Genomic DNA, 20,292 nt, shown 5'->3' on the forward strand with positions numbered 1-20,292 from the left:
TGTTCAACTTAGCGAGTGGCTGCCTGCCTGCGTGGCTGTCTGCTGGCTGCTTGGCTGCCTGCCTGCCAGTCAAGCGGCGCAGACAGACGCGAGCTGTTCAAGCACGAGTTGGCGCGCGGGTTGATGACGTCACGCAGGAAAGTCCTGCGTCCAGTCGCTGGCTGGCCGAGTTTGACGTGAACAAAAGAAAAAAAAAAAAAGGCAACTTCACCGAAAACAAAGGCACACTGTGGTCGGCGTTCATGCGGCTCATGTAGCAGAAAGCGCGGACGGGCAGGCAGGCGGGCGGGCGCGCGCGCGCCACGACGTGAGTCTTATGTCAACCGTCTCACAGGATTGTTTGTCGGATGTTGACGTTAGCATTAGCCGTCAGCTTGAAGGGCGGCTTCTTCCTTCCTTCCTTCCTTCCTTCCGTGTGCTACGTTCAGCAGTGAGCCAGCCATTTTGTCGCCCAACGTTGGTGGTGGCCGACGTGTTTGTTTACACCAAGGTCGATGCGGGGGGGTGGCGACGCCAGGATGTAGTCAGGGCCCGCGTCCGCGTGCTTATTGGACAAGGGTAAGGATGTGAGTGAACCTGGCCGTCACCGTCCACTTTCCGGCTCAGGTTGCAGGATGGAGAAGCCTCCTTTCCGACACAACAACCACAAGTGCGGCGACTGGGAGCTGAAGGAGCGGCTGGGCATGGGGGGCTTTGCCCACGTCTACCTCTACCAGCATCACGTGAGTGAAGCGTCACACCTTGTCTCCAACGCTCGTCCGTCCGTCTGTCCTTCCGTCCGCGAAATGAGCAAACTCTTTTGTAGGATAGCGCATAGACAGATGTGAGCGGGCATGTCTGAAAGTCCCACCTATGTCGACCCGTGTCACGCAGGTGAGCGGCGATAAGCTGGCGGTGAAGATGTGCCGACTGGAACTGACGCTCAGGAACAAGGACCGCTGGAGCCGAGAGATCCAGATCATGAAGAAGTTGCGCTCGCTACCGTCTTCTTTGTAGCAAATTGCGTCAATAATTAACATGACGGACGGTGCCTTTGCGTCCTTGTGCCCGCTCAGGCTGAACCACATCAACGTGGTGACGGCACGAGACGTCCCGGAAGAAATCAGCTCCATCGCCTTGAACGACCTGCCGCTGCTCGCCATGGAGTTCTGCTCGCATGGCGACCTCAGGAAGGTGCGGCAGGCTCAGCGGTCTGGCCGGTCGCCCCCGACCCCCCTTTCTTTTTTTTTTTTCTAACGCGCTCTTGGTTTAGGTTCTGAGCAGGCCGGAGAACTGCTGCGGTCTGAAGGAGAGTGACGTTCTGGCCTTACTCACCGACGTGGGTACGTTTGCCGCGGCAGCGTGCGAAACCGATGTGCATACGTACGTGCAGGCTTCAGACTCGTGGCTCGTTTGTGACCTCAGGTTGCGGTATCCAGTACCTGCACGAGAACAAGATCATCCACAGAGACCTGAAGCCAGAGAACATCGTGCTGCAAGAAATCAACGGGAAGGTGAGCCGCTCGCTCCTCTTTGACCGCCAGCCTTTGCGGTACTCGAGTCCCAAACACATGGCGGCGTGATTCGGGCTTCCCGAGCGCGCTTTGCACAGCCCCTCGAACCCATAGAACGAATGAGCGGCTTTGAGTCTCGTAGGAGACTTTTTTTGGGGTAAAGTAGGTTAGGCCCACACATCATTTAGTGCCGCTGCTTTTGCGGAGCCACCCGCTAATGGACGCACCGCACCGGCTTTCTGCTTCAGCTGGTACACAAGATCATTGATTTGGGCTACGCCAAAGACCTGGACCAAGGCAGCCTGTGTACGTCCTTTGTGGGCACGCTGCAGTACCTGGTGAGAAGCCCGTCGGCGAGACGAGACGGGGCGAATGGCCTCTCGCCGCGCTCATCGCGCTTGTGCCTGCGCAGGCGCCCGAGCTGTTTGAGAACAAAGCCTACACGGTCAGCGTGGACTACTGGAGCTTCGGGACCATGATCTTTGAGTGCAGCTGCGGATTCAGGCCCTTCCTGCACAACCTGCAGCCCGTGCAGTGGTACGCGGGCTCGCTCGCTCGCTCGCTCGTGCCCGCAACGCCCAAACAAACTCGCGCTGCGCTCTTGTGTTGGGCCACAGGGCCAGCAAAGTCCGCAACAAAGGGCCCAAAGACATCATGGCGGTGGAAGAGGCCAACGGAGAAGTGCGCTTCTCGACACATCTTCCCTACCCCAACCACCTGAGCAGGTGCGTCGCTTGCCCCACCCCCCGCCGCGTCTGGGAGAGAGGAAGCCAGGCAGCATGACCCATTCACGCTTTGGAGCCGTGGTTCTCAATTATTGTTCGAACTCTTGTTCCAAAGCGACAACCCAAATCAAATAATAGGCGTTGAGAACACTTCGACCCCTCCCTTGCAGGACGCTGTTGGAGCCCATGGAAGCGCTGTTGCAGCTGATGCTGAAGTGGGACCCGGTCCACAGAGGAGGCGGCGTCCATCCCGACAGCAGGAAGCCGCTCTGCTTCCATCTTCTGGATCAGATCCTGAGCATGAAGGTGGTCATCCAAAGCGCATAAGGCTCTTTTAACGGACAGCACTCGCTCACCGCCGCCGCCTCTCCCGCTCAGGTGGTCCACATCCTCAACATGACCACGGCCCAGGTGCACTCCTTCCAGCTGGCGCCCGAAGAGTCTCTTCACGCCCTGCAGAAGCGCGTGGAGGCCGAGAGCGGCATCCGCGTGCTCCACCAGGAGCTGCTGCAGGAGACGGGCGTGTCCCTGGACCCCCGCAAGCCGGCGGCGCAGTGCGTCCTGGACGGCGCGGTACGTGCCTGCCTGAGCGCGTCCGCCTGAGCGCGTCCGCCTGAGCGCGTCCGCCTGAGCGCGTCCGCCTGAACGCGTCCTCTGTCCTCGGGCGCAGCGGGGCTGGGACGCTTACATCGTTTACCTGTTCGACAAGAGCGCCACCGAGTACTCGGGCCCGTTCAGCGCCAGGCAGCTGCCGGAAAAAGTCAACACCATCGGTGAGTGTGGCCTTGACAAAATGCGGCGCACGCGGGCACATTCAAGCGCGCGCTGCCTTAGTGGGATTCGAATTCAGCGGGCCATGGCGTTTTCAGTCCAGGAGGCCCGGACGCCGCTGCCCCTGGGGCTGCTGAAGAAGGTTTGGGCGGAGGCGCTGAGCTACATCTGCGGCCTGAAGGACGACTACGGCCGCCTCTTCCAGGGCCAGCGCGCCGCCATGTGAGTCGCCCGGCTGCCGGGACAACCCATCTGTCCGCTCGCTCGCCCGCCCGCCGTCCTCACGCTGTGTCCCGCCGGCCGCCCAGGCTCAGCCTCCTGCGCTACAACACCAACCTGACGCGCTGTAAAAACAGCATGTTTGGATTCTCGCAGCAGCTAAAAGCCAAGCTGGACTTCTTCCGCAGCAGCATCCAGTACGACCTGGAAAAGTACAGCGACCAGATGCACTACGGCATCTGTGAGGACCACCCGTGCGCTCTGTGGGCTAGGCTCGCTCCTGCCTTCTCACGGCCCTTCTTGTCCCCCGCAGCATCGGAGAAGATGCTGAAGGCCTGGCAGGAGAACGAGGAGAGAGCGGCGGCTTTCGCTCAGGTTACGCAACGGGCCGAGCGCCGCCGGGCCGCGACGGTGCGCCGAAGCCATACGCACACGCTTCCCGTGTCGTCCCGCAGGTGGCGGAGGTGAGCCACTTGGACGACGAGATCATGGCCCTGCACTCGGAGATCGTGGAGCTGCAGCGGAGTCCCTACGCGCGGCGCCAAGGAGACAAGATGGAGCAGTTGTGAGTCGGGCGCTTTCCATGCCTTCCGCTTACTCGCTCTCCGGATCCTCGAGGCGGAAAGCCCGTTTTGGCCGCCAGCGCTCGCCAAATGTCAGCGTTGGCCTTGTCGTTGCAGAGAGGAGCGAGCCACGGAGCTCTACAAGCAGCTGAAGATGAAGTGTAAAGGTCAGACACGTACGCTCCTCTGCTGCAAAACGACCCCGCCGCTGACCCTGTTGTCCCCGGCCGCAGTTCCGGAGGCGGACCTGAGCAGCGACAGCTCGGAGATGGTCAAGGCCATCGTCCAGACGGTGCAGAACCAGGACAAAGTGCTCAAGGACCTCTACACGCACCTCAGGTACGAGCGCCGCCGGGATTCGCGCAAGTCTGCTCAGATTGAAGTGAGTGAGTTTCTCTCAAGTCTTTGAAAAACAATCAGGAAGACATGTGAAATGTGACACGGAAGTCTTCATGTGAGGCAAAACTTGCTTCTTGCTTTCATTAGCATTAGCGTGTCCTCATCAGATGTCAGCATCAGCTGAATGGACCGATAACTACTCTTAAGTGGCTAACTAGCAAGGCTGTCCTCGTGTTTCAGTAAAATCCTGAGCAGCAAACAGAAAATTATCGAACTGTTCCCGCGGATCGAGAAGACCTTGGAGAGCATCAAGGAGGCAGACAACACGGTCATGCAGATGCAGATCAAGCGCCAGCGCGAGTTCTGGCACCTCCTCAAGATCGCCTGCGTAAGTCGCCGTCGGAGGGGTTGAGGAAAAAAAGGGGGTGGGGGGGGCGAGCGGGCCGCCTGACACACCGCGTCTTCCTCCGTCAGGCGCAGAACTCCACGCGCAACTCGTTGACGACCGGGCCCGAGTCGGCAGCCGTCCCTCAGGTGTCCCAGTGGGCGCCGCCCGCCAGCGCTCCCCATCCCCTCACCTCGCTCCCCGGGCCCAACGACAGGTACTTGCACAAACGAGTCAAGCGTGTGCCATGTGATGATGATATTCCCTCACCTCACCCCACAGTGACGCGGCCCCCCGCCTGCTGCAGGAGACCCAGAAGTACTTGAGTCAGCTGACCAGCCTCATGCAAGAAGCGGCGGACGAGCAGGCCAAAAGCATGGTGGTAAGACGCACGCACGCACGCACGCACGTCCCCTTTGGCCGGCTCCGTCCGTCCCCATTGAAATAGCGCCGTTGCCCCACCCAGGATCAAGACTGGAGCTGGACCAAGTACGAACCTTTAAGTGGCAAATTCAAGAAAAGAAACGCGTGAGAGATGATGCCGTCGCCTCCGAACCCTCGCCACCGTGACCATGAACTTTGACCGGGAGGTGCTGTTGATTTTTCTTCATGCAATGTCGTGCCGCTTCTCTTTTTGGGGTGCTGTTCCAAAGCAAAGCACGGCAACGAGGCGCCGAGCAACGGCAGGCAGGCAGGCAGGCAGGCAGGCAGACAGACAGGCAGGCAGACACGCAGGCAGACACGCGACCACTTGGACAGGAAACAGGAGGTGAGGCGACGGTGGGTGGGAAAGTGCACTTTGTAGCCCGGTTCATGAAGTTGCTGAGCCCATCCCAATTTACACTGGCTGATTGATTAGTGACTGTGCTGGGACCAAACAAACAAAAGTCTTGACACGCATTTAAATGTCCTTTTAATCGGGCACTGTCGAACCATCTAATAAAGATGAGCCCACGACGAGCGTCGTCGTCCCGACGCCCGCCTCGTCTTACTACGCCGCCGCTTTTTGACTTCGCTCCACCGCCATCTTCTCCAGACGTTCCGTGTAGAAGCCGTTGAAGTCCAGCCTGTGAGGGGTCAAAGGTGGGGGGGGGGGGGGGGTTGAACGGATTTGAAAAGATGGCCACAAATAGATACCTACGGAAGGAATTACTTTGTTTTGTCATGCCAAAGTCAACCTTGTAGCCTTCAAACGAGCGTCGGCCCTTTGTGCTATATAGCCTCAAACAAATTCCATTTTGAACGAAAACAGCAAGTCTAATCCAAGCTACTCGCAATGTCGCCGTGATGCTCCTCTCGTAGCGGTCGGTCCCTTGTTAAAAAAAGAAAAGCTCCACGGTGATGGAGAATGCTAATATTTATTTCAACTTCACAACATACGGCTTTTCTTTATGTACTAAATCTTCAAAGTTTGTTTCAAAATAAAATAGATTGTGTTGAGTGGAGAAATGCTCTTTATATTCACCTACCTCTTTTAAAAAAAAATAGAGGCTGCCATTTTCAGATGCTTCTCATACCGCTAGAATTCAACCAATGGGCCCTTTCGGATCATGACGGCAAATCTAGCCTGCCAAAGCGTGGCGCATCCTAACGCCGGACTTGTAAATGGTCAACAAAAGAGGGAGGGAGGGACGGAGGGGTCGACCTGTATATGATGCTGATCATGCTGTGCTCGCAGTTGTTGGAGCTGAAGATGCTGAGTTTGTCTAGAAGGTCCAGCAGCAGAAGGCTGAAACTGTTGTCGAACTTGACGATGGACGCCTCAAAGCCCGCATCCGACGCCGGCTCTGGCGGCTCCTGCTGAAGGAGCGCCAGGGAATTTGAGTGGCTCGCACGCGGCGGCGGGGGGCTGGCTCTAACCTTTGCCCCCGGGCTCTTGCCGGCAGCGGCGGCCTCAAGCGCGGGCGGCCCGTCAGCGTGCTCCGGCCGAAGGGCCCGCGTGAAACGCTGGAGGACAAACGCAGTGGTTCAGGCGGCCAATGGCGGAGGGGACGGCGCGCTCCTCACCTGCATGCGGCCGGCGAACATGACGCAGACGGACATGAGCTTGGAGAAGATGCGCAGCAGCTCGGGATTGGTCAGCATGCAGTCCTTCATGCAGTTGTCCAGGAAGCTGGTGTGGTGCCACAGCACGTCGTCGATGTTGGATGCCTAGAGCAACGGCAGTCCAGCCAGAGAGCGGCCGCCTCGACACCCCGCCCCCCAATCTTGTCTGTGGGACTCACCGTTTTGAGGTTGTTCTCCATCAGGTGCCAGGTAGGCTCCATCACCTCAAACATCATGTAATACTGGATGTTCTGCACAAAGTTTAGCATGCGCTGACGCAGCGCAAAGGCCGCCGCGAACCTGCGACGGCACGGGGTCAGGAAGGGGCTGAGCTGAGCTGGGCTGGGCTGAGTGGGCGGCGCCACTCACCATTTAGCAGAGTGCGACCAATGATGCTTGGCGTGCTTGTTGGTGATCCAGACGTTGCACAGCAGACGCTCCACGTGTTTGCAGTAGAACATATGGCGGAACAACATCTGGTACCTGGTCAACGCTTTCCTGCGGCGCACAAGCCAACGCAGGCAGGCAGTCAGCCGAGGGGCCGAGAGGCGGGCCGCCGGCAGGGCCGCGCCGGGCGCCCACCTGCTGATGATGAGCGAGAGCGGCCACTTGACCACGTAGTCAAAGGAGAAGGCCTCCAGGCCGCTGAGGGCGGCGTCAGCCGGCTCGGCGTTGGCCACGCTCTTTTCCTGCTTGGTCTCGATGGCCAGCACCCGCAGCAGCTGCGTGATGACGTCATGCGGCATCAGGTCGATCTGCGCCGAGGGAGGGAGGGAGGAAGGAGACGCCGCGTCAAGGCCGACCAGCCGGCGAGCAAGGCCGACCGGCCGGCGAGCAAGGCCGACCGGCCGGCGAGCAAGGCCGACCGGCCGGCGAGCAAGGCCGACGAGCAAGGCCGACCGGCCGGCGAGCAAGGCCGACCGGCCGGCGAGCAAGGCCGACGAGCAAGGCCGACCGGCCGGCGAGCAAGGCCGCCCCACCTTGAGGTCGTCCTTGAAGGGGTCGGTGTTGGCCGTGCTCATGCGCAGCGCCAGTTCCAGGAGCGCCTCCAGACGCGGGGGCGCTATGTCATCCACCGGCTTGCGCAGCTCCTCCTCCGTCAGGTCCATGAAGTGCACGAAGAAGTCTCCTTTGTCCATCAGGAAGTAGTGCTTGATGGACCTGCAGGCGCAACAGCAGTGGCGTCGTCAGCCGCCCTACGGTTGAAATGCACGGGGCGACCTACCTGAGGCGGGCCACCAGCTCCTTCTCCTCCAGCAGGAAGTGCAAGAGCACTTTACTGGCATAGTTGAAGGCCTTTTCGATCTGCTCCACGTAGGCTCGCTCCTTCAGCGTGTACACCACTTCCTTGGCGTCGGGACAGGTCACGTCCCGGCCGCACTCGCGCACCACGTTCAGGTACTTTCCTGTCGCCAAAACAACAATGGATCACTCGAGCACACGACCCGACTGAGGCGGATTCTGCAGCAAGGACATCATCACCTGTGCTGAGGATCTTGTCGGCCATCTTCTGCAGGAAGGACGGAATGCGGTGCTGAACGATGGTGTACCTCTGGTCCCAGTACTTGTCGTTGTAGTCCTCCTGGATCTTCTCCTTCTGCAGCTCGTGTTCCTCCACCATGAACTCGCTGCTCGCTCGTACACACACAATTCATTTGACCTTCTGGCGTTTGGTCCTTGAAAGTGCCCAAAGCGGTGGAGCTGGCACTATGGAGAGAGAGAGAGAGAGAGAGAGGAAGGGCGCTCACCTGTAGGGATCGCGAATGATGCCCCTGTAGATCCACTTCTCCAGGATCTCAAAGTAGGGCACGCTGGCGGCCTTGGTGAGGTACAGGCACACCTCCTGCGCCTGGGGGTCGCCGGTGAAGTTGAAGGTGCGGTCGTGAAGGAGGCTGAGCGTGGCCCCGCCCATACACTCCCCTTTGTCCACTGACGAGGCTGGAAAGCAGGCAGGAGGCCGGCCGTGAGCAAGAGAGAGAGAGAGAGAGAGGTCAAACGTCAGCGAACCCGCGCGCTGGTACCGATGGCGGCCAGGATGTCCATGGTCCTCATGGTGGGCTGCAGGTAGAACCAAAGCTTCTGCAGGGACAGCAGGCCCCGCCGGTGCACGTGCTCCAGCTGGGTCACCAGGATCAGGTACTCCTTGAGCAGCGTCCGCATGGCCGCCGTCAGGGCGTGGTTCACCTGTCCGTACTCAAACGACGACTTCTCCTCCACGAAGCTGCGGGCGGGACACAAACCAAGACACTCGCTCGCTCGTCGTTTGGGAACACCGCCCTCGGCAGAGCGCTTTGAGCTTCTCTGCGCCCCAACACTGACCGGGTGACGGTGGAGTAGAAGGACGCTACGGGAAGGATCCGGTGTACCAGCTCCTTGACTGACGTGTCCAGCGTGGCATCCACGATGAAGGAGCGGTTCTGGCGGCCCAGGACCGGCTGAGCCGCCACGTCGCGCCCGTCCACGCCCACCAGGACGAAAAGCAGATCCTCTAGAACCAGCTGCTCCTGCGCCGCCAGCGCCAGCGTGCCTGCGCGCGACCCGTGTTCCATTGAGTACACAAATGTTTCTTTTTCACACACACACACACACACACTCGTGCATATGCACGCACGCACCCACAGCCGGATCGGCAGCCGATGCGGGACCGGCGATGAAGTCCCCCAAGAGGGCGGGCCTCTCGTACACCCAGCTGGGAAAGACGGGATTGAGCTGCGCCGGGTTCTTCTTGTTGTGTTTGTCCCGCAACATCTTGCGCGTCACCTCGGCCGACTGCGGGAATTCCCAGCCATCACGCGAGCGCTCCATCACGCGAGCGATCGCTTTGCCAGCGCTTTGCAAGGCTCACCAGGGGAGCGTTGCACGCCGCCGTGGCGTTCCCCAGCTTCTTGCGCAGCTCGTCCAGCTCCTGCATGGACATCTTGGAGACGCCGGTCGCCGCGCTCAGGACGCTCGCTGTCGTCGCCGCCGCCGCCGCAGCAGCAGCGCAAGCCTCCGAACGATCCTTGGCGTTCTGCTGCAGGCGCTGCAGCGTCTGCACCGAGTTGTCATATTTGTGTCATCGTGTCGTCACATTAGTCCACGCAAACATCCTTACCTGGGAGTCCTCGCACAGGCGCGACAGCAGGTAGACCAGCGGATCCAGGTGGCGGACATTTTTCGATTTCAGCTCTTCGTACTTCCTCAGGAAGTCCTCTGGCGTCTGGGAGAACTCGGCGAGCTTCACCTTTCGGGGAGAGAAAGTGGCTTATGCGCCCACCCGTGGGAATGAGCCGCCGCCTCGTACCTTGGCGCTGTGGGCCGAGACCGTGGTGGTGATGTAGGGCGTGCGGTGCTTCTGCAGAAGGTCGATGTAACCTTCCGCTCCGTCGCCCCCTCGCACGTCCAACACGCTCAGCAGCTCGTTGACGTGATGATGGATCCGAAACTCGCTCATGGTGCTGCAAGCGGGAAGATGCAAGGATGGAAATGAGTCGCGAGAGAGCGAGAGAGAGAGAGAAGGGGGGAATCATGAAACGACGAGGTCGCAGCAGCATTTTTCACACCTTGTATGGATGTGAACAAGCAACAAAGCCCAAAGAAACATGGCTACTTGGAGAAACGCAAGTTGACACTCAGATTGATGACAATCCATCCATACCCGAATGCTTTTGACAAGAAACCCATTGACTGAGAGACGTTGCGCGGAGAAGAATGCTAACGCGATAGCCGCTTTTGCGTACCGCAGAGAACTTCCGTCGTCCCCCCGGGGAGCTGCAGACACGTTCCGATGATTCGTGTGGTGTTAGGCGACTATTTGCACTTGGCTAAAGTGGCGCCATCAGCCCCCTTCGTCTTCTTCTACGCTTCTTCACGACGAGCGCAAAGGACGATGGCGATGGGCCCCCCCCCGCGAGAAGAAAACACAGCGATATCCAGCCCCGGACCTCGAGTCCCGCCGTCCCGTCGCCTCTTTAGAAAAACGGAGTAAGTACAATTTACTAACATAAAATGAAGCGATCAATTATACAAAGCGTTTCTTTATATTGAGACCATGTTTAACTTTAGCATTGCTCCTACACGCTGACACAAGGCTGTCGCCCGCAGGTGAAATGTAAGACTACGGCTCCCGAGATGCTCCGCGGTGCGGCGACGTCACTTTCAACCCCGGAAGCGTCGCGTTTGCTCTCACGACGTCAAACGTCGCGGACGAGACGTTCCGCTGACGTCACCGGGCTGTAAGCGCGCGGCTCGCTCAGCGTCATAGACGACGACGTCACGTGTTGCGGTTCGGCGGCGGCCGAGGTGATTTGTGGCTGCGCCCTTTCCGAAGCGTGACGACGTCATGGCCGAGCCTCAGGTGCTCGACGCGGCCGAGCAGGCGAACCACCACCACCAGCAGCAGCAGCACCACCACCACCACCGCGACGTCGTCCGCGGTCCCGCCCGCCTGCCGCCGCACGGCCTGCTGCTGCCGCCGCCGCCGCACGGCCTGCTGCTGCTGCTGCCGCCGCTCGGTCCGGCCGCCGCCGGGCGCCCGCCGCCCAAGGGCAGCCCGACTTCCGAGCCGGGCCTGCGCTGGGTGCGCCTCAACGTGGGGGGGACCTACTTCGTCACCACCAAGCAGACTTTGTGCAGGGATCCCAAGTCGTTCCTGTTCCGACTGTGCCAGGACCACCCGGACCTGGACTCCGACAAAGTGAGCTCGCAAGCCGTCTCCCCAATCGCAGCCCACCGCAAGCATCACGGAGCTCTTGCACGGAGCGTGGCGCTTTGGTGGTGCACGATATCATGACGATGGCCATTTTGTGGTGCTCTCGATGGAGCAGCACTTGGTCTTGTCTCGTCAGTGTGCATGCAATAGATCGCATCCAGTGGAATTGTCTGTCACGCTTGCGCGATTGCTCAAGTTGAAGATGTCGTCGTGACGTGATCGAGTTCCCATTTGAACTTGTAATGTGATCGGCTGGACTATATTATGATTTGCTTGAACGGTTTTGTAGAAGAAGAGCAGCGTCGTTTCAGAGTCACTTTGTGTCGTTTGGCTGAATGCGGAAATCAAACCCTCGTCACGTTCAAAGCTAAAACGCATGTCCTGAAACGGACACACTTGATCTTCTTCATCTGTGTTGTTGTGTGCAGGACAGCACGGGGGCCTTTTTGATTGACAGGGACCCCACCTACTTTGGGCCCGTTCTGAACTATCTCCGTCACGGAAAGCTCATCATGGACAAGAACCTGGCAGAGGAAGGTAAGACATGTCGGCCAGAGTGCTGAGTCAGCCTGTCACGCCTCTGCGCGCTTGCTTGCTTGCTTGCTTGCTTGCTTGGATTCAGGCGTCCTGGAAGAGGCTGAGTTCTACAACATCGCCTCCTTGGTGCGTTTGGTGAAGGAGCGCATACGGGACAACGAGAACCGCACGTCTCAGGTAGCTCGCTCGCCGTTGTCGGGCCGTTTCGGCGTTCTCAGGCTAACGGCGCCTCCCTCCCTCCCGCAGGGCCCCGTCAAGCACGTCTACCGCGTCCTGCAGTGCCAGGAGGAGGAGCTGACGCAGATGGTCTCCACCATGTCGGACGGATGGAAGTTTGAACAGGTGAGCCTCACGAGACGCGTCAAGTGGCGCTTATGAAGTCGGGTGGCTTTTCCCACCACCTTTGTCGATCCGTACGCTTCCCGCAGCTGATCAGCATCGGCTCGTCGTACAATTACGGCAACGAGGACCAGGCGGAGTTTCTGTGCGTGGTCTCGCGGGAACTCAACAACGCGGCCAATGGCATTGTCATCGAGCCCAGCCAGAAAGCCAAGGTGAGTGGCGGGAGGGGCCGAGCTCCTGGGCCTCTGAGGGATTGTCCCAATGAGGGGAACGAGCCCAACGGACGGGACCCTGCGCTCTCTTTTCTGTGCCGTCGTCGCTCAGCCGTCACTCTTTCTTGTCCAGATCCTGCAGGAACGAGGCTCGCGCATGTGAGGCCGCCATCGGAGCTCCGCCCGCAACACCTCTGCGGTCTTCTCCTCTGTCTGTCCCATTGGATCTGATGGGATGTTACTTCATGTCCCGTTAGAAGGGAATCCATCCATCCGTCGACCGAGACCCGACACCCCCCCCCCCCCCCCCCTTCCGAGGTGACAAAGGGCGGTGGCGGGTCTCGTCGCATCTTCGCTGGAAGTGACGCGTGCCGGCTCATTTCCCGATTTCCCGTCTGTGTGTCACACGTGCACGTTGGCATATCATCAAATATCAGACCGTCAGTCACCTGCTCACTTGACGGGAAGTGAGGAAGCGGCGGTGCAAACAAAAACTCTGTTGGAGGCTTCCTTTTAGTCCAGCCAGCTCCACCCCCCACCCCCGCGCGCTTGCGGACGCCGCCGACTTTCTTGACTTTCTTGACTTTGATGTGATTCGTCTGCATTTGTGAGATGAGCCCCAAACGTATGCTAGCGGCTATACGCTGGCCATTTGGTGAGGGGCATTAGCATGCTACGTTGCTAACGAGCAGCGAGTCTTGTGAGTGTGACGGCACGTCAACTAAAAAACAAGTTTGCATGGGCGCATTTGCCAAACGTGAGCGTCACGCTAACGCGGCGACCAGCGACATGCTATCGAGCTCGCTAAGCATGTTAGCGCGTGCCAGACCCCGCGGGGCAGCATGATTGGTCGGCCGGCCGGCCACGGAGGAAGGAAGAAAAAATATGTGACGTTTGCGACAGTATAGATCAAATCTACTCGTGGCTCGTTTTCATCCCATTTCTTTCATCTGGGTAAAGACGCAGACGTTCCCATCTTTGTTTCTGCGTGTGTGGCGCCGAAAGGGCCACGCTTAGTCCCGTTTCTCCAAAGTCGTTGATGACTCGGAGGCGTGCAAACGTGTCGGTCCGGCGTGGACAAGGAGAGCCGGCGAAACTTTTACAGGACCCAAGCGAGCGAATGGCGCCTGGCCGTTGCGCTTTGAGGACGCATTGGCAATTGTTAGGTCGGAGAGGCCAGAAGCATGCACGTGTGCATGCTTGGCCTGGTAATGGGTCCTGCGCGCGCGCGTGTGCGAACAATGCCTAAAGTGGATTTTGGTTAGGACGCCAAAATGAAGGGCCGACAATTCACTCGTTTCAGTCACATCTACAACACGCAGTTTGGAGCATATCTGTCGCATGGACTCAAGTGGACCCGGAGTCGTCCATGTGTCAAAACTGTCGGTGTCGTTTATTTACGAGGACACGAGAGGGCGTCTCGGAGGAGGGCCGGGCCGGGCCGGGCTGTACACGACCACTTCGGGGGTGGGATGTGTTGATGCGGCGTGTCGACGACGCCTGCCAGTCTGCACGCGCGCTCTTGTCCCCTTGTGTCTTCTTTCATATTTTGTCTGTCGTTGTCGTGCAACTCTTGTTTCTTGCCATAAACTTTGTCTTTGCAAACCCGAGTCTTCAGCCTTCATTCTGCCGCAAAGACACGTGACGAAATGGGTGCGGAGGCTGCTATGGAGACATGTGAAAAGATGGCTGAAAGACAAGTTCCCAAGGGCTGACAGTGCGGCTATGAAGATGTGCTCCCCACACAAAGCAGCCCATCCCATCCATCCATCCATGCGGCTATGAAGATGTGCTCCCCACACAAATCAGCCATCCATGCGGCTATGAAGATGTGCTCCCCACACAAAGCAGCCCATCCATCCATCCATCCATGCGGCTATGAAGATGTGCTCCCCACACAAAGCAGCCCATCCATCCATCCATCCATGCGGCTATGAAGATGTCCACCCACCCACCCACCCATCCATCCATCCGTGGGTGAGGAAACCTCCATCTAATCTCGATTCTTGCCTTCGTCTACTACTTCCTGCTTGCAATTTCTCCACTTCCTGCGACCAAACTTGCTAGTCGCCTCTTTTATGACGTTTGCACAGCTCTACCGTATGACGGCCCGGCACGGCACAGCACGGAAGCGAAAAGCACCATTCATCCTAAAATGCAGCGACACGGTATCTCGGACGACGGAAACTCAGGCGAGCGTGTGCTCCTCCGGCCGTCATGACTACATTTTACCGTGGCACCATTGAGAGCGTCCTCTCCAGTTGTATTGCTGTTCGGGGTGGTAGCTGCACTGACTACAACATGAAGGCCCTCCAGCGCATAGTGAACACGGCTGGTAAGATGATTGGTGCTTCACTCCCATCCTTGAAGGACATTTACACCTCCCATCTCACCCGCAAGGCGACCACGATTGTGAGTGATGTGAGTCACCCCGCTCGCTCTTTGTTCGATCTTCTGCCCTCTGGGAAGAGAGAGGTACAGGAGCCTGCGCTCCCTCCCGCACCACCAGACTCACCAACAGCTTCATACTGCAGGCTGTTAGGATCCTGAACTCTCTCCCCCCTTGGCTGCGTAGCGTCCTGTACTTTTGCGCTCTATTCTGACTGTCTGCTGTATGCACACTTGCTCCGTTTTGCTCCTCTTATTTATTGTGTTGTTTGTTTCTTTATTATTTATTCATCGCTCTTATTATTCATTGTTTGTGCCGCCTTGTTTTTATTTTGTGTTGTTTGCTTGTATGTATGTATGTATGTATGTATGTATGTATGTATGTATGTATGTATGTATGTATGTATGTATGTATGTATGTATGTATGTATGTCGTGTACTATGTCTTGTCACCGTGGGATAGTGGAAACGTAATTTCGATTTCTTTGTGTGTCTTGACATGTGGAGAGATTGACAATAAAGCTGACTTTTGACTTTGACGCCATTGTTCGTCAACACAAGCAGGCCGATGACATACGTCATTCACGCGAAAAAAATCCTTCCCGTTAAAGATTTCTCATTTTTGAAAATACGAAATCATTGTTAGTTTTAATCATCAAGTCTTGTTTTAAATTAGTGCCGGTAAATAAATTGCACTTTTGCGGAACACCCACTTCCGGCAGCTGTTTTCTATTTGTTAGCCAACTTCCGCCCAGGGATTGAGTTTCTGCTGTCCGTTACGTTTCTTTGATTAGCAGAGATTAGTTCTACAATACAACACGGCCATCCGAATGTCAACCATTCAAACCATTTCGACGCGTGGTAAAAAAAAAAATGAAAAGAAAGGTAAAACAAACAAAGTAGAGTTAAACTCGTTCTCGGTCAAAGACTTTGGCAATGTGAAAGTGAAAGTAGAAAAAGGCCCTTTTTTGTCCGTCTGCCTGCCTGCCTGCCTGCCAGCCTGCCTGCCTACCTGCCTGCGTGTAAGGTGAGTAGTCTCCTATTTCTTTGGTGACATTTTTGACGCGACGTGTGCCGATTATTGACGGCATCGATCAGATTTGTTTTTCAAGCTAATTGAGCGTCCTTTGACGTCGATATTTAGCCTAGAAATCCGATTGGCGATCGTCGTCCCCTTAACTTGGAAAATATTCCCAACAAGTTTTGCTCTGCTCTCTTTCCCCTTTTGGCCTCCGCGTTCTATGTGCAGCCACCAAACACTCGTTTGCATCAAGCGACTTGAAGCTTTCCACCTGTGGCGAAAGAGGAGCTATTACGTCTGCATGTTAAAAAAAGAACTCACAGTGTCATGGATGAGCAAGCAAATTGATTGGCCGCAGGTTGCACGATGTCTTGTGCCGTGCTTTGCGGTTTCCTGCTGCTGCTGCTGCTCCTGCTGCTCGTGGACGCGGCACTGACGTGGTCCTTGTGGCACGGCCTGCTGGGGGGGGCGCGGGTCAACGCTTCCGGCGAGGCAGCGGAGCAGTGGCCCTGGGCCTGGGCCGCCGCAGCGCTCAAGTGGGCGCTCCTCCACGCCGTTGTGCACGCAGCGGCGGCCGCTAAGAATCAGCGGGCGGTGCTCGGCAGGCTGGCCACCCTGCTCGTCCTCTTGCCGACGGTGCTCCAAAGAGGCCTCGAGCCCCCCGGGTTGGGCGCTCTGCTGCAGGTGGCGCTGTGCTCGGGGCTGAGCTGCCTCTTTTGGGAAGCGGGCTTCGGCGGTGGCGGAGGGTCGGCGCCAAAGGGCCAACCGGCGCCAGAGAGCCAACCGGCGCCGGACGCCGGCCTCCTGCTCGCCAGGTTGCTTCGGTACCTCAGACCCAACCAGCTTTCCCTGATGGCGGCCTTCGGCGTCATCACCCTGGCCGTGGCCTGTAAGCGAATGGCGGCCATACCAGCGTGACGTTGCTCAACGCTAAATTGAGTTGTGTGGTCCAGGCGACACGCTGGTCCCGCTGTTGCAGGGCACGGTGACGGACGTGCTTCGGGACGGGGCGCTGGACTCCGCTTTCTACTCGGCGCTGGGAGCGCTGGTGTGCTTCTCGGCGGGCAGCTGCCTTTTCTCGGGTTTGCGGTCCAGATTCTTCAAGATGGCGCACGCTCGCCTCAACAAGCGCCTGAAGGTGGCGCTGTTCCGCTCGCTGCTGGCCCAGGAAGTGCTCTTCTTCCAGGAGAACCATCCAGGTGAGCGCGCGCTGCGCTGCCAGCCGCCGGAGTTCCAGAAGTTGAAGGCGGCGGCTGTGCCATACACCCAGGCAGTCTCTGTTCCCGCCTGCACTCGGACGTGAACAAGATGGGCCTGACGGTGGGGCTCAACGCCAACGCCGTGCTACGCAGCTCCGTCAAGACCGTCCTGATGCTGGCGGCCATGTTGTATCTGTCGCGTCCGCTCACGGCGCTGGCGTGCATCGAGATCCCCGTCATGGCCGCGCTGCAGAGACGCCAAGTCCGCTGTCACAAGGTGGGCAAACCGGGAGGATAAACGCAGACTAACCGCGTGGACGAGGGGAGGCTGGAGCCACATTTACGCACAGTTGATGAAGGCCACCCTGTCTGACAGGAATCAAATGAGCAGAAGCAGGACAGCCTGGCTCGCCTCAAAGAGCTCAGTCATCAGTCGCTGGGCGGAATCCGCAGCGTCCGAAGTTTTCGCGGCCAATCGGACGAAGCCCAAAGATTCCATCGAGAACTCGGACGGCTCAGAGACATCAACGTGCGAGACGGACGACACAAAACTGTCTTCAAGCTCCTGAGTAGGGTGAGGCAGCCGGCGCGGGTGGGGTCGGCCTCCCCGTGCCATCTCGCCGCCGCCGTCGTTAATTGCCTTCCTTCCGTCAGTTTGGCAGTTTGGCCACCAAGGTGGCGATGCTGCTGGCGGCTCGCTCGCTGGTGTCTGGCGGGCGGCTGAGCACCGGGACCCTCCTGACCTTCTTCTTGTTCCGGAAGCCCATGTCGCACAACCTCAAGGTGAGCGGCGCACTCGTTTGGCAAAGGGTTGGGGGGGACGTATCCGCCGCCATCTCCTCTTTGCGGGTTTTGGTGAGATGAGTCGGCGGGACGGCACGTCTCTCCAGGAGATCTTTGTGTGCTACGGGGACACACTGGCCACGCTGGGCATCATCTCCAAAGTCTTCAGCTACCTGGACCGTCAACCCAAGTGCCGGCCGGCCGGCCAACTGGCGCCCGAGGCGCTCCGGGGCCAGGTGGTGTTCCGGAACGTCACCTTTGGCTACCCTTCCGTGTCGCCGGAGAAACCGGCGCTGAAGGTAAGCTAAGCTGGGCCTTGCCGGGCCGGGGCCCCTCGCCAGCTCACAGACGTTTGCGCCCAGGACGTGTCCATGGTGCTGGAGGCGGGCAAGGTGACGGCCCTGGTGGGCCCGTCGGGTAGCGGAAAGACGTCCTGCGCGGGGCTCCTCAAGCGACTGTACGAGCCGCAGCGGGGCGACATCCTGCTGGACGGACGGCCGCTGCACGCCTACGGCAACGCCTACCTCCACGGCAAGGTTGGCGGGCGGGCCGCCATCCATAGGACGCTGACTGCAACGGCCGTGTCACGCGCCCGGCCTTTCCCCAGGTGGTTGCCGTTCCCCAGAATCCAGTTGCGCTGCGCGGCTCGCTGCGCTACAACGTGGAGTACGGCCTGGGGCCCTGCCGCACGGAGCAGCTGCAAGAGGCGGCCGCCAAGATCAAAGCCGAGCGGCTGCTGGCCAAGCTGGACACCGCCGAGGCCCACGCAGGTAAGACGGCGCCTCGAAGGAGAGCAGAGCGCTTTCAAAGCGCCTTGAAGGAGAGGAGAGCGCCTTGAAGGAGAGGAGAGTGCTTTCAAAGCGCCTTGAAGGAGAGGAGAGCGCTTTCAAAGCGCCTTGAAGGAGAGGAGAGCGCTTTCAACTCAAAAGCGAGCGCGCCGCTTCTCTCCGCTTGCCGTGCCGCGCAGACGCCGATGAGGGCGGCGCGCATCTGTCGGAGGGCGAGAAGCAGAGCGTGGCGCTGCTGCGGGCCCTGCTGCGTCAGCCTCGGGTACTCATCCTGGACGAGGCCACCAGCCAGATGGACGTCCACGCGCAACACGCCGTCAGTTGCACACCACGCAGCTCGGACACCCGAAGGACACGCGGCGGCGGCTGATGTGTGCCGCCGACCCCGCAGGTCCTGGAGGAGGCGCTCAGGTGCGGCTGCACGGTCCTGATGGTGGCGCACCGTCTGAACTGCGCCGAGCGAGCCCACCGCATCGTCTTCTTGGAGGACGGCGTGGTGATGGAGCAGGGCACGCACGCGCAGCTGATGGCCAAGGGGGGGCGCTACTGGCAACTCGGGAAGGAGCTCTTGGACCACTGACCGTAACCCGTCTGCCCTGTGCTGACTGACCAACGGGCTTTTGCATCTGGAGTTGAAGACAGCGGATGGGAGGAAAAAGCAAGCTGAGCCTGGATTTGAGGCCACTACGTCTGACCTGTGAGAAATCCAATAAATGCAAAACAAACGCGTTGATAGTCGATCCTTTATAATCACGTGAAATTTCACCAACACATCGTGTTTGTATGTCTCAGATAAATTTGGTGAACAATTAAACCTAAGAGCCAGCTCCGTTAGAGCGACCTTTGGGCGTAATGACACAAAAGGTACAGCAGAGGGCAGAAGAGGACAACAAACTGACCACTAACGTTTTTTTTTTTTTTTTTTTACACTTCACACCTTGTACCCGGGTTCCAATTTCGGGCTAAGGTCTCCCCCCCCCCCCCCCCCCCCCCCCGATCTACTTTATTCAACTATTTCATTATTTTCTTCTTAGGCCATCGTGTTCAGCATGCAGCTGAGTGCAAAATGACAAGCGTGTCAGTCGCGTGACGCTGACGTCATTCGGAGGTGAACTGCCAAATCGCATGCGGGTGGCGGGAACAACCGTAGCGGCAAGCTAAGTAAGTCATGCTAACCTCTCAGCATCGCGTGGCTGGCTGGCTCGCAGTCGAATGCCTTTCGATTGATGAAAACAGACTCGATAGCATTTTAGCTTGTACGTTTAGCCTCTAATCCTAGCTTCACGTTGACTCTTACGTTCAGCTTCCACATGTTAGCGTCAACTTGTTGGTATGTTTGTTTAAAAAAAAAAAAAAATGGAGTCTTCATGTTAGCTTGTATACCCAAGCCTACATTTGAGCTCAGGTCTCCTGTGGAAAAGAGACATTTGATTGCAACGGGACTAGCATGGTTAAATCAAAGCTTACATTTGTACTTCTCTGCGTTAGCTTACATTTAGCTTGTGTCCCCATGTAAGTCTTGTGCTATGTTATTGGGGCTAGATTCGCCAATGTTAGCCCTTGCATGTTTGCTTTTACACTTGGCTTTATTTGAGCTTTTACATTTGAGCTTTATGTTAGCTTCTTCAGACGAGTTTATGCATGTTGGCTTCTCCACGGTAGCATCATAATTAGCTTGGATATGTGGGCTTCATCTTAAGTCTCCGGAAGACATTTCAAGTGACATACATCCCTGTGTGAAAGAAGTGGCGTGCTCCGTTCTTTGTTGATGGGTTCACGCGTTTGTGTTTG

The 20,292-nt window shown here is 58.0% G+C and overlaps 4 protein-coding genes across 8 annotated transcripts; 3 read left to right on the plus strand and 1 right to left on the minus strand.

Moving 5' to 3' along the window:
* The first annotated feature begins 137 nt into the window (after window positions 1-137).
* chuk (component of inhibitor of nuclear factor kappa B kinase complex) lies at window positions 138-5,470 on the plus strand. Its single transcript, XM_037277334.1, has 22 exons — window positions 138-307; window positions 607-722; window positions 874-968; window positions 1,056-1,173; window positions 1,253-1,322; window positions 1,405-1,493; window positions 1,742-1,831; window positions 1,906-2,030; window positions 2,111-2,218; window positions 2,389-2,524; window positions 2,597-2,791; window positions 2,889-2,991; window positions 3,088-3,211; window positions 3,298-3,449; window positions 3,522-3,583; window positions 3,664-3,773; window positions 3,889-3,938; window positions 4,005-4,110; window positions 4,351-4,498; window positions 4,585-4,712; window positions 4,778-4,877; window positions 4,962-5,470. Exons 2-22 carry the CDS (start codon window positions 615-617, stop codon window positions 5,025-5,027), a joined length of 2,283 nt encoding a protein of 760 aa, XP_037133229.1. The 5' UTR covers window positions 138-307; window positions 607-614; the 3' UTR covers window positions 5,028-5,470.
* On the minus strand, window positions 5,392-10,101 carry tubgcp2 (tubulin, gamma complex associated protein 2). 3 transcript variants are annotated; one of them, XM_037277319.1, is made up of 18 exons: window positions 10,084-10,101; window positions 9,825-9,978; window positions 9,636-9,764; window positions 9,387-9,572; window positions 9,157-9,310; window positions 8,861-9,068; window positions 8,563-8,762; window positions 8,290-8,479; window positions 8,024-8,169; window positions 7,767-7,947; window positions 7,522-7,702; window positions 7,124-7,296; window positions 6,911-7,039; window positions 6,721-6,841; window positions 6,503-6,646; window positions 6,356-6,442; window positions 6,141-6,292; window positions 5,392-5,562 (listed from the first exon to the last, which is right to left on the minus strand). In XM_037277319.1, the coding sequence occupies exons 2-18, from the start codon at window positions 9,972-9,974 to the stop codon at window positions 5,487-5,489; spliced, it is 2,607 nt and encodes an 868-aa protein (XP_037133214.1). In that variant the 5' UTR covers window positions 9,975-9,978; window positions 10,084-10,101; the 3' UTR covers window positions 5,392-5,486. The 3 variants fall into 3 exon arrangements, with proteins under 3 accessions (XP_037133214.1, XP_037133213.1, XP_037133212.1); XM_037277318.1 differs by having other exon boundaries at window positions 6,141-6,295; XM_037277317.1 differs by having other exon boundaries at window positions 6,141-6,442.
* Window positions 10,102-10,673: 572 nt separating this feature from the next.
* On the plus strand, window positions 10,674-12,749 carry LOC119137834 (BTB/POZ domain-containing protein KCTD5-like). Its single transcript, XM_037277367.1, has 6 exons — window positions 10,674-11,216; window positions 11,660-11,768; window positions 11,854-11,945; window positions 12,015-12,110; window positions 12,197-12,322; window positions 12,456-12,749. The coding sequence occupies exons 1-6, from the start codon at window positions 10,863-10,865 to the stop codon at window positions 12,483-12,485; spliced, it is 807 nt and encodes a 268-aa protein (XP_037133262.1). The 5' UTR covers window positions 10,674-10,862; the 3' UTR covers window positions 12,486-12,749.
* Window positions 12,750-15,440: 2,691 nt separating this feature from the next.
* Window positions 15,441-19,232, plus strand: LOC119137822 (antigen peptide transporter 2-like). Of its 3 annotated transcripts, none has more exons than XM_037277335.1 (11): window positions 15,441-15,737; window positions 15,960-16,620; window positions 16,685-16,930; window positions 17,002-17,207; window positions 17,307-17,504; window positions 17,585-17,713; window positions 17,821-18,012; window positions 18,076-18,249; window positions 18,321-18,483; window positions 18,681-18,817; window positions 18,893-19,232. In XM_037277335.1, the coding sequence occupies exons 2-11, from the start codon at window positions 16,098-16,100 to the stop codon at window positions 19,079-19,081; spliced, it is 2,157 nt and encodes a 718-aa protein (XP_037133230.1). In that variant the 5' UTR covers window positions 15,441-15,737; window positions 15,960-16,097; the 3' UTR covers window positions 19,082-19,232. The 3 variants fall into 3 exon arrangements, with proteins under 3 accessions (XP_037133230.1, XP_037133232.1, XP_037133231.1); XM_037277337.1 differs by having other exon boundaries at window positions 16,090-16,620; XM_037277336.1 differs by lacking the exon at window positions 15,441-15,737 and having other exon boundaries at window positions 15,744-16,620.
* The last annotated feature ends 1,060 nt before the right edge of the window (window positions 19,233-20,292 follow it).

Source organism: Syngnathus acus, chromosome 19 (assembly GCF_901709675.1).
Source record: "Syngnathus acus chromosome 19, fSynAcu1.2, whole genome shotgun sequence".
Lineage (NCBI taxonomy): Eukaryota > Metazoa > Chordata > Actinopteri > Syngnathiformes > Syngnathidae > Syngnathus > Syngnathus acus.